The 12,871-nt window shown below is 43.0% G+C and overlaps 1 protein-coding gene across 2 annotated transcripts in view; it reads left to right on the forward strand.

The window, feature by feature from the left end:
* hps1 (HPS1 biogenesis of lysosomal organelles complex 3 subunit 1) overlaps positions 1 to 12,871 on the forward strand; it is a 42,837-nt gene that overhangs the window by 1,546 nt on the left and 28,420 nt on the right. For both annotated transcript variants that reach the window (XM_072557194.1, XM_072557195.1), the window contains exons 2-3: positions 6,685 to 6,822; positions 8,604 to 8,746. In XM_072557194.1, the coding sequence (XP_072413295.1) occupies positions 6,685 to 6,822; positions 8,604 to 8,746 (281 nt within the window). The remainder of the gene's footprint in view (positions 1 to 6,684; positions 6,823 to 8,603; positions 8,747 to 12,871) is intronic.

Raw genomic sequence — 12,871 nt, forward strand, 5'->3', positions numbered from 1 at the left:
TTTTTTATTTATTCTTACATAGGAAGTGGGCATTGCTGACAAGGCCAATTATTTGTTGCCCACCTTGAACAGTGCCCTTGATCAGCCACTTCAGGTAACAGTTAAGGTTTAACCACAATGGAGTGACATGTAGGCCCGACCTGGTAAGATTTCCTTTCCTAAAGAGCATTTTAGTATATAGAATCTGCTGTAGACAGTCCGTATCTCAGAGCTATACAGGAGGGTGGGAATCACCACAGCTCTGTAAACCATGAGCTTGGTGTTAGATCTGATGTTGTTGTCCTCAAACACCCTTTTCCTCAGGCAGCGGAAGGCTGCGCTCGCACACTAGAGGTGGTGCTGAATCTTTTCTTCAATAGCTGCTTTGGCTGACAGGACACCCCTGGGGTATTAGAGGTGGTCAACATTCTCTAATGCCTCCCCGTGGACCTTGAAGATCAGGGGTTTGCTTCACAATGCTGGGCCAGGTTGGTGGAGGACCTTCATCTTGCAGAGACCCATCCTCTCAAATGCCTCCATAAAGGTGCTGATGACAGTCTGGAGCACATCCTTTGAGATCGGACATTAGCAAGCATCAACTAGGGGAAAAAGAGGACTGCAGATGCTAGAGACCAGAGTTGAAAAATGTGGTGCTGGAAAAACACCAGGCCAGGCAGCATCCGAGAAGCAGGAGAATTGATGTTTCGGGCATAAGCCCTTCTTTAGCAAGCATCATCCAGGTACTGCAGCTTGATGACACTGGTTGGGGTGACTTTCGTTTTGGCTTGAAGGCTTGAACCCTGCTGGTTCTGTACGTTAGCTGTACCCCAGCAGGGAACTTGTTGTCGGTGAGGGGAAGCATTGCACTAGCGTAGACCAAGAACATAGTTGGAGTAATGATGCAGCCCTGCTAGACACCAGTTCGAATGGGAAATGGGTCAGTGGTGGAACGACTTCCCTGTCATCGTGGAGCAGGCAGAAGATGGTGACAAACTTCGTGATGCAACCAAAGTGGAGAAGGATTCTCTGTAATTCTTCCCGACTGACTGTGTCAAAGACCTTTGTCAGTTTGAAGAAGGCCGGGTATAGGGGCAGGTTCTTTTCACTGCTTTCTCCAGCAACTGCCGTGCAGTGATCCCATTAATCCATTGGGAAGAAGGACGCACCATCACTAATGTCCTTGATCAGGGTAACATCCCCAGCATCGAGGCACTGACCCCACCTTGAATGGCTGCTAAGGCTGGGCACATTGTGCACGTGACCAACGTGAGACTCCCCAAGCAAGTGATTCTAATCCCAACCTTGAAACAGCAGGAGAGCCCCAGGCGGACAGAGGAAGTGCTTTAGGGATACCCCTCAAGGCCTCACTGGCAAAGTGTGGCATTCCCACAGACACCTGGGGATCACTGGCCCAAGACCATCCAAAGTGGAGGAGAGTCCAGGAAAGTGTCAAGCACCTGATGACTCGCCCATCGGGAAGAGGTGAAAGCCAGTAAAAAAACAGCACAGGAACGCGCTGCCACATCGACGTCCCACCCATCCCTTCCCACGACCACCACCTGCCCCAAGTGTAACAGAGTCTGTGGTAGCCGCATCAGTCTGTACAGCCACCTGCAGACTCACCCTGAGAGTGGGAGAGAGTCATCCTCATCTGCGAGGGACTGCCAATGATGATGATTGTACATAGTGCAGTAATTTACTGTTACCTATATTTATGAAAATACAGTAAAGTGTGTACAGACATTTAATCTGGTGCCATTAATGAACCAGATTGTTTTTTACAGAAACCAATGTTACTTACATGGCCACCATTATTGAGAGTAGTTTTCAATTCCAGATTTTTTGTTAATTGAACTTAAATTCCACCAGTTGCTATGTCGAGAATTTGAAGCCATGTCTGTAGATCCTCAGCCTCTGGATTTCTAGTCCAGTGACATTATCACCATATCATCATAAAAGGTGTTACATCAATGAAATATGTTTCTTCATCTGGTTGGAATGTATGTGTTGGGGAGCAAACTAAATACATTGTGGTTAAATCACAATGTGTCAGAATCAAATAAGTCAAAGCTCTGGTTGTGTCACAGCCATTCCTGCCAGCTAATACTAAATCTAATAGAAAGAAGTTACAATTTCACACTGGTAACTCCAGATTAGTCAAACACCTGCTAGCTTGTGAGAACCAATCAGAGTGGAATTAGCCATGTTATGGTAAATCACTGGTGTTGAGATCTCTCTTTGAAACCATGAAGTATGGCTAAACCACAAGGAAGCTAAAGGTGCTGTTTGATTGGGGAGAAGATGAAGTTGTTACATCACAATTTGCAGAGTGCACCACAAAGTGGACATCGCTAAGGAGTGAGAGATCCCATCATGGAGTTTGGCAACCATTTTGAAACACAAAGTGAATATTTTAATACACCTTAAAGCAGACTGTTTGTAGATTTATTTTTAAAAATCACCGAGTTCAGAAATGTTGTTTTATGCCTCTGGAGCAGAAATAGGAACTCTGCCACTGCATCACAAGAGCCCTTGCACAGTCTACTACATATGCAATACGTTCATCAACTAAAGAGGCTGATGCCCCTGAGGATTTTGATGAATGCCCATTCAGTGACTAACGTTTTGTGAAGTTGCAAAGACCACAGACCTCCAAAATTTCACCCTGCAGCACGAAGACGTGGAAGACATGCTTGACTAAATTGATGCCATGGACTGGGCACCTCCTAGCAGAGCGCTTTAGGGAACATCTCCGAGACACCCGCACCAATCAACCAAACCGCCCCATGGCCCAACATTTCAACTCCCCCTCCCACTCTGCCGAGGACATGGAGGTCCTGGGCCTCCTTCACCGCCGCTCCCTCACCACCAGACGCCTGGAGGAAGAACGCCTCATCTTCCGCCTCAGAACACTTCAACCCCAGGGCATCAATGTGGACTTCAACAGCTTCCTCATTTCCCCTTTCCCCACCTCATCCTAGTTTCAAACTTCCAGCTCAGCACTGTCTCCTTGACTTGTCCGGACTTGTCGAACCTGCCTATCTCCTTTTCCACCTATCCACTCCACCATCTCCTCCTTGACCTATCACCTTCATCTCCTCCCCCACTCACCCATTGTACTCTATGCTACTCTCTCCCCATCCCCACCCCCACCCTCCTCTAGCTTTTCTCTCCATGCTTCAGGCTCATTGCCTTTATTCCTGATGAAAGGCTTTTGCCCGAAACGTCAATTTCGCTGCTCGTTGGATGCTGCCTGAACTGCTGTGCTCTTCCAGCACCACTAATCCAGTATTTGCTTTCCAGCATCTGCAGTCATTGTTTTTACCTAAATTGATGCCATGTTGAACTGCATCATAATCACGTTGCACTAAGTAGAAAAAGATGACTGAGTATTCTCAGAGCTAATTCCCATGTTTTCAGTGCGTTTTGTTGTACAAAACATTGTAAACCCATTGTAACGTGATCATGTTGACATTTTTAGCATATTTTCTGCCGTACAGTGTTTGTATTTGCATTTTTTTAAAACATAAAGCTTGTTAGTCGTAAAATCAGGTTACATAGGGATCTCCTCGATTATCTGAACGTTTCGCTTAGCATGAATTTCTGAGTGGGTTCTTTCAAATTGACTGTTTGTGATTTTACAATAGCACTGTTTGGGTGACTGAAAATGGCGGTTAGCCCTGACTATTGTCCAATGACCTCTTTCTGGGAGTTTGTGTGTAGGAACTTAGGTTGAACCACTCCTTCTCATGTTTAACAACTGTGTCGACATCTAAGTGATGTATTAGAAGAATGGACGCTGGTGGAACTATATATACTGTGTTCAGAAATCACTACCTTGAAGCAAGAACATCCCAAGACTCTTCACAAGATCAAAATGCAGTTACTGTTTAGTGGGGAAACCATTCTATTATTTTAACTGGAATGTGAACATCCCAATTTATTGCCCATCCCAGTTTGAACTGCTGCTCTCTGTGTGGGGTAGTACCAACCACAGAATTGTAAGGATGAGAGTTCAAGGATTTTGACCCAGTGACAGTGAAGGAATAGTAATACATTTCCAAGTCATCATGTTGTATGGCTTGGAGAGAAATTTGCACTGCACCTGCTGGCTCTTATGGATAGAAGAGAATGTGAGTTTAGAAGGTATTATTTTGGGAGTTTTGGCAAGACCAACTTTGTAAGGTAACACAAAGTTACCAAGTTGAGCACAGATTAGTACATTAGATTAATACTAATGATATGCTGGGATCAAACAAGAATTGATCTTTTGCTTGCTAGTTTGGAAATTACTCTGTACAAAAGGTAGATTTTGTATGAAATTATCCAGGGACAGAGCTTACCTCTGTATTAGTTTTGATTGTAAAAGAAAGAAATTTTGTAGATTCCTTCCACAATTATTTTTATTCTGATGTTTCACTTCTCAGGAGATTCCATTACTTTGCTTTGGATAAACAGTACAGTGTATACATTGTGATGCAGATGGTATTGTCGACTGGCAGGATGATTGGATCTCTTCTTGTCAGTCAAAGTTTGCATTTGTTTTTGATGCTATCTGAACGGGTAGATGCATCATTCATTTAGAGTCTTGTCTCAGACATTCCCTCAGCATGTCAGCCTTGGTTATGTTGGTTTTGAAACCACAGCCTTCTGACTCTTCACCTGGAGAGAAATGGAACAAAAATTTGAAATAAAACTGCTAAAGTTCTAATTTGGACACTAAGGTAATTGCAGAATATGGACATGGGTTGAGAAAGTAGCGCTTATTTAATGGTGGAGTAAAAACAATGACTACAGATGCTGGAAACCAGATTCTGGATTAGTGGTGCTGGAAGGGCACAGCAGTTCAGGCAGCAAAAGTAGCTTCGAAATTGACGTTTCGGGCAAAAGCCTTTCATCAGGAATAAAGGCAGTGAGCCTGAAGCGTGGAGAGATAAGCGAGAGGAGGGTGGGGGTGGGGAGAAAGTAGCATAGAGTACAATGGGTGAGTGGGGGAGGGGATGAAGGTGATAGGTCAAGGAGGAGAGGGTGGAGTGGATAGGTGGAAAAGAAGATAGGCAGGTAGGACAAGTCCGGACAAGTTATGGGGACAGTTACTGAGCTGGAAGTTTAGAACTAGGGTGAGGTGGGGGAAGGGGAAATGAGGAAACTGTTGAAGTCCACATTGATGCCCAGGGGTTGAAGTGTTCCGAGGTGGAAGATGAGGTGTTCTTCCTCCAGGCGTCTGGTGGTGAGGGAGCGGCGGAGAAGGAGGCCCAGGACCTCCATGTCCTCGGCAGAGTGGGAGGGGGAGTTGAAATGTTGGGCCACGGGGCGGTGTGGTTGATTGGTGCGGGTGTCCCGGAGATGTTCCCTAAAGCGCTCTGCTAGGAGGCGCCCAGTCTCCCCAATATAGAGGAGACCGCATCGGGAGCAATGGATACAATAAATGATATTAGTGGATATGCAAGTAAAACTTTGATGGATGTGGAAGGCTCCTTTAGGGCCTTGGATAGAGGTGAGGGAGGAGGTGTGGCCGCAGGTTTTATAGTTTCTGCGGTGGCAGGGGAAAGTGCCAGGATTGGAGGGTGGGTTGTTTGGGGGCGTGGACCTGACCAGGTATTCGTGGAGGGAACAGTCTTTGCGGAAGGCGGAAAGGGGTGGGGAGGGAAATATATCCCTGGTAGTGGGGTCTGTTTGGAGGTGGCGGAAATGTCGGCGGATGATTTGGTTTATGCGAAGGTTGGTAGGGTGGAAGGTGAGCACCAGGGGCATTCTGTCCTTGTTACGGTTGGAGGGGTGGGGTCTGAGGGCGGAGGTGCAGAATGTAGACGAGATGCGTTGGAGGGCATCTTTAACCACGTGGGAAGGGAAATTGCGGTCTCTAAAGAAGGAGGCCATCTGGTGTGTTCTGTGGTGGAACTGGTCCTCCTGGGAGCAGATCCGGCGGAGGCAGAGGAATTGGGAATACGGGATGGCATTTTTGCAAGAGGTAGGGAGGGAAGAGGTGTAATCCAGGTAGCTGTGGGAGTCGGTGGGTTTGTAAAGAATGTCAGTGTCAAGTCGGTCGTCATTAATGGAGATGGAGAGGTCCAGGAAGGGGAGGGAGGTGTCAGAGATGGCCCGGGTAAATTTAAGGTCAGGTTGGAATGTATCGGTGAAGTTGATGAATTGCTCAACCTCCTCGTGGGAGCACGAGGTGGCGCCAATGCAGTCATCAATGTAGCGGAGGAAGAGGTGGGGAGTGGTGCCGGTGTGATTATGGAAGATCAACTGCTCTACGTAGCCAACAAAGAGACAGGCATAGCTGGGGCCCATATGTGTGCCCATGGCTATCCCTTTGGACTGGAGGAAGTGGGAGGATTCAAAGGAGAAATTGTTAAGGGTGAGGACCAGTTCGGCCAAACGAATGAGAGTGTCGGTGGAAGGGTACTGTTGGGGACGTCGGGAGAGGAAAAAACGGAGGGCTTGGAGGCCCTGGTCATGGCGGATGGAGGTGTAGAGGGATTGGATATCCATGGTGAAGATGAGGCGTTGGGGGCCTGGGAAACGGAAGTCTTGGAGGAGGGGATTTTGAAGCTAGTTGGATGCTGCCTGAACTGCTGTGCTCTTCCAGCACCACTAATCCAGAAAATGGTGGAGTAAGCCTCAGGGACCAAATGGCCTACTGCAATTCCTAGTTCTTTTGTTCTTATTATAAGGATGAATTGTTTCCTGTGTTTGCAGATGTCTCCAGCTTTTGAAGACAGCATAAACACATTATTTGCACCACTTCTCATTTCCTGCATTACCCTGAATGAAAAGATCTCAGACACATACACTTCTTTTGTTAGTGAGAATAACTACCTCTTTGTACTGCATCAGGTAAGATTTTGTGTTCAGTGTATTTATCCACATTTCAAGCTCTGATGGATTTTAAAAGGATGCTTTTTTTGTCTGATATGCTTGCGTAAACTTGATAGATGACCAATAACGCAACTCTAGGTGATAGTGCAACAGATTTATTCAAACTTTCAGAGTGCTGCACCTTTGTCAGCTGAGGGAATGGTGTTGTGTGACTTCTGACTTTGTCCATCCCAGTCCCAGCACCTCCACATCATGACCAATAACAGCCAATCAATGTAGTTGACTACTGTCTTTGTTGTCTAACTTAATTTCTCAAATTTTCCCAAGCATTCTTTCTAAACTCAGACTGTATAATAGAAAAGCAAATGGGTGATGTTTCAATCCCTTCATGAATCTCTTTTCAAACTATCTGCTTTCGAATGTCTGACAAGGACTCATTAGTAAGTGATTCTCTGCCCATTGCTGAACTTGATTTGATTTGATTTGATTTATTATTGTCACATGTACCAAGACACAATGAAAAGTAGTGTTTTGCATGCTAACCAGACAAATCATACATTACTTAAGCACATCAGGATAATGAAACAGAGGGGTGACTGTAGAGTTACAACTACAGAGAAGGTGCAGAGAAAGATAAAGTTTAATATATGAGAGGTCCATTCATAAGTCTGATAACAGCGGGGAAGAAGCTATTCTTAAATCTGTTTGTATATGTTTTCAAACTTTTCTATCTTCTACCCAATGGAAGAGGGTGAAAGAGAGTATAACTGGGGTGGGAGGAGTCTTTGATAATGTTAGCTGCTTTCCGAAGGCAGCAGGAAATGTAACCGGAGTCAATGGATAGAAGCCTGGTTTTTGTGATGGTCTGGACTATGTTCACAACTCTTCATAGTTGCCCTACCAAGCTGTGATGCATCCGGATAGGATGCTTTCTATGGTAACTCCATAAAAATTGGTAAGATCCATTGTGGACATGTTAAATTTCTTTCGCCTTAACTCTCCAACCTCACTGGAGCTATGCTTGGGAGCTCAACACATGATGGGAACTGGGTTATAGAAAGCAATGTCCCTTCACTTTCACTGCTTTGTAACTTGCTGTGAGGAAACACTTTGAAAAATTAGGGAAGCTTTACATAGCAGATTATTTGGAGAGGTGTGTAATCCTTGGAATTATTTACTATCCTGTCCTTTTGTTGTCTGCAAGATTCTATTCTTCACCCTGTTCCAAATCACTTACTCTGGCAGCCTTTGATTCTCTTTCACACTGTACCCACCCCTACTGTAGGCTCTCTATAATATATTACTTTGGTCTACTTTACTCTTTGCCAATTCCCTACTCTGCTTTTGCTCCCCTTACCAACACCCACTGTATCTTCCTCCTTATCTCCAAACCTTCATTTCCTTACCAACTGTTCCTTACTTTATCTCTTGCTCCCTTTACTCGTAGCCCCTTTTACCTTATTCTGCATCTCATATCATTGTAATGGTCTTTGGTACTCTCCTTTGCTTTGCTTTCTGGTCTCCATTATCACATCCTTCTATGGTTTTCTTCAAATCACCCCATTTAACCTGAAGAGTGCACTTGGCAGTGAGTCCTGATGCACAGTGCTTTAGGGCTGACCTCATGTTGAGCAATTCACAGCATCCTGACGGTAAAATTTCAAAGTTAGTGATTTCACTATCAATAATTCAAGAGTGTTGCTTCAAGATGAATCAATTTTCATTTTTACATATTGTAAGGGTATTTAAGGATGAGAAATCTTCACTAATCTGAGTTTGCTTGTTTGTGATTTCTTCAGTTTGGGGAGTGCACGTATGTCGCGGTGAATGGAGATGGTTCAGAGAATGAAGATGATTTGAGACGAAAGATTTTTGTGTTGAAGAAGATCATTGATGTGTGCTTTGGTCTGGTGACTCTGGATAAAAATATCCTCAAGAAAAAGTATGTAGTATTTCTTTGTTTTAAGTAGAATGTTGCAGCAATTTACTCTGCTCCTCTTCCAGAATTTTTCTCTGGTATGGTTAGCTTCCAAGTGTAGAGAGATTCAGTTGATGTTTTAATCATTGGACCTTTGAAGCTGGAAGTCCCTGTGATTTATAAAATTCCAACAAGGGTTGTTGGAGAGCCATCCTGATTAAAAGCATTAAAAGTTGAGATTAGATTGGATTAGGTTCCCTACAGTGTGGAAACAGGCCCTTCGGCCCAACCAGCACACCTCCGTAGAGTAACCCATCCAGACCCTTTTTCCTCTGACACGTAACACTATGAGCAATTTAGCATGGCCAATTCACCTGACCTGCACATCTTTGGACTGTGGGAGGAAACCGGAGCACCCAGACAAAACCCATGCAGACACAGGGAGAATGTGCAAACTCCACACAGACAGTCGACCGAGGTTGGAATCGAATCTGGGACCCTGGTGCTGTGTGGCAGCAGTGCTAACCACTGAGCCACTGTGCCGCCCCTCTATGCCAAGTGCAGGAAGGTCAGAGGAACAGGAGTAAGCCATTTAGCTCCTCAAGCATAGCTGTTGAGGTCAAACAAAACTTCCTCTCTACATTCAGCTAAACTTGCTTGGACTAATGCATGAATTTGGAAATTTCTAGTCTGGGTGCTTGATTAACTGAACGCCTTGAATATATGTGTAGAGAAAACATTTCCATTTGTGGGTAGTCTAAATGTCTTAACTTTAACATACAGAATTCAGGAGAATTATTTTTAACCTATAGAGTGTTGAGGATATAAAACTTGGTACCACGAGGACTAGTTGAAGTGAATGGAATGGATACTGCTATAGAGTTATGCAGTGTGAAAACAGATCCTTCGGTCCAACCAGTCCATAATGAAAATGATCTGACATGGGTGAATCACCACAAGTTATCATTAATTTGGTTACTCATTAAGAAATCTCACAGAAAATCAGGTTTTGAAACAATAATTTCAGCTTTATTGCATTTAGCAACCAAAATAAGAACCCTCACGTAAGCAAATTAAGCCTCACACCTCAAATTGGCTATTACCAATTAATGATGGAATCTAACCAGGTATCCACCAAACGTGTTTGTCTCTAGAAATGTCTGGGATTTGAACTTTATGCAGGTTTTTGAAGTTCTGCTGCTGACTTGTTCTGGTGTTGGTTTCTTATACAGTTTTCTATCATTCAGGTTTGCAGTGTGACATTATTGATGATTCTTGCATCGCCAATATTGATGATACCTTTGGACACCTCAAGTCTGTAGCTTGCCTTCTTATCACAAGGAGCTCCTCTGTTCCTTGTTACATTTAGGGTTAGCTATCTGTTTCAAACACAGCTTTTCCTACAATTAACCTCTTAAATTCTTCTGCAGGGCAGTCAGTTGTTCTTGTGGCAATAAAGCATCTAGTTTATCAAGCAGCTGTCAGAGCAATAGTTATCGCCTTTCTCCTAGGAGACAGATCGTTTATTTTGCTTCGTCTCCTTTCCAGGGATGGCTAATTCACATGTTGCTTTCAATCCCTTTTATAACAATTTCTTCTTGTTTCTTTTATCTTGAGAAACAGTTTATTCCAGAAAATATTGTTGCTGAGCCGTTCTGTTGTTTAACAGTTTATCTCTGTTTTAATCCATCCATAAATAGTTATTAAAGTTGTGAAGTTTACATTGTCACAATACATTTGGGGTAAGTTAGATAAGCAGAGTCATAGAATCATACAGCACAGAAGCAGATCCTTTGGTCCAACCAATCCATGTTGAATATAATCCCAAACTAAACTAGATCCACCTGTCTGCTCCTTACCCATATCCTTCCAAACCTTTTCTATCCATGCACTTATCCAAGTGTCTTTTCAATGTTGTAATTTGAAGGAGAAAAGAATAACAAATATATTTATAGAGTGAGTTGAAATAAAATGAGTTGAGACTTGTGCAGAGTGTTAGAACAGGCATGGACCAGTTGGGCTGAACAGCCTGTATCTATATTGCAGACTTGGTGTAACTTGGAATGACTTTGTTATGTTCCCAAAGATTCTTGTGACAAAACAGATGATTCCCAACTACCCGTCTATGATGCACCAGTTAGAAATAGTCTTTCTTTTTTCATTAGGTAACTGACTAATCAGATTTTTAAAAACTCAAGAGGAATAGCTAGAATTAGTAGACACGAGCAGAAAATTGCCAACCTTCTGCCCGATATTTGCATGTACAGGTATCCCATGCTTTTCGACAGTTCACTTTATGCCACTTCTCTTTTATGAAAGACCTACATTAGTACCTGTTTTAACTAACTGACCAAACTCTGAAGAGGATTTTCGCTTTTACGAAAAAAGGCAAAATTTTTCCCAAGTAAATTAATGCTTTTTCGCTTTATGCCATTTCGGCTTATGAAAGGTTTCAAAGGAACTCTCTACTTTCGGATAGAGGGGGATTCCTTTACTAGGATTGATCCTTGGTTCTTACTAGGTTCCATTATTCAAATAGACTTCTATAGTTGACTTTGATATTTGTCTTCCAGTACTCTATAGCCTCACACATGAAAGAAAGCCATTTGGGTAAATGTCAGGAGGGAACCTTAGATGCAGATGGAACCATATGCCAAAAGGAATTTCTGAAAAAGGAGGAAAGGTGGAATGTAGGTGGAAAGATGTATTATTTGTGCAGTGGTACTTGGTGTTGTAGCACAGATTAGTGGCTGATTCAGTGGTGGTTAGTAGTTATGGGTTTAGTATCTGACCTCTGTTTTACAGAAAGGGAAAGGGCAACTGCTGTCAACATGCAGACAGTGAAACTGGGAAGCATTCTTTTCATATCTGTTAGGAATTTCTCACCAACTGGCTGCAGAATTGTGGCACTCAGGAAAAGAGCCAGCCTTTGTTTTTTTTTCTAAGTAACAGGTTTTGCATTGAAAATTAGGGTGTGAAAGATGTTGCAGATTCTTTGACATGATAAGATTTTATATATATGCAATAATTCAAAATTCAACATAAGAAGTCAAAGAAGTGGGCATACTTTGAAAAGGGGAAGTATTGGTTAGTTATAATTTTAAAAGAGAAAACATTTTGCTTAGAACTACAATTATATAGTTTGTTTTCTGGGTTTTGGGTATTGCTGAGGATGTGATATTTATTGCCCATTCCTTGTTATTGCTCTGCCTATAAGATATCCAGCTGTAGACCAAAGCAGAAATGGGTGTCAGGGAGCTGTTCCTGAAGGATTGGCAATGACTTGGGTTTTTCCATCAAGTTGGGAGCTTTCGGGTGACCTTCTTGTGCTGGTCCACAACATACAAGATTTATTCAAGTCACTTTCACAAATTGTGCAACGGAATTATGACTCATGACTTTTGAATTTCCAGTCCAGTACTACCCATTACATTGACATAACCTTGAGACAGAACTTCCTTATTCAAGTTTCGCAAATAAGGACATTGTAATTCAAAACAAATATCGTTAGAACGATAGGCGTTTACAGCACAGAACCTGACCTATCAGCCTGGCCTGTATGTCCCTGCTCAATGATGGAACAAGACAAAGTCATCCGATGACGTTTCTCTCTTTCTGAAGTTCTATATCTCCCTTTGCTCTCAACGTTTATCCAGTCTTCCGCTGGAAGATACTTAGGCTGTTTCTCAAACATTCTTGTGACAAACGGGTGACTCCCAATTCCCTCATCAACGACGGAGTCAGAGTCTTTGTCAATTCAGTCCATTAAAGAACCTTAAACTGTATAAACCTCTATTAAATCTCCTCTTGATCTTCATTGCTCTAGTGAAATTAGTTCTTTAAATAAAGATATCAAAATGATGTCTAGGAAATGATTGACTGGTCCATCCAGTACTCAAGACCGGGGCATCAAACACGGAGACTTTGTAAATGTAGTCTTCTTGGAGACATTTAAAAGAAGCATGGGAAATCTCAAGGCCAGTAAGAGAGAAGAGTCTCTGGAAAATTGGTCTCTGACCTTCCTCTCAAGAGAGTAGATGTGGATCATATGATGTGTAGAGTTTCTCAGTGTATTAAGAATTGTACAGGCATTTTTGATTTCTTTCCTGTTTTATTTTTGTTTTAGATAAATAGAAGTTTGCTGCTTCT

Source organism: Chiloscyllium punctatum, chromosome 38 (genome assembly GCF_047496795.1).
Source record: "Chiloscyllium punctatum isolate Juve2018m chromosome 38, sChiPun1.3, whole genome shotgun sequence".
In the NCBI taxonomy this organism is placed as follows: Eukaryota; Metazoa; Chordata; class Chondrichthyes; order Orectolobiformes; family Hemiscylliidae; genus Chiloscyllium; species Chiloscyllium punctatum.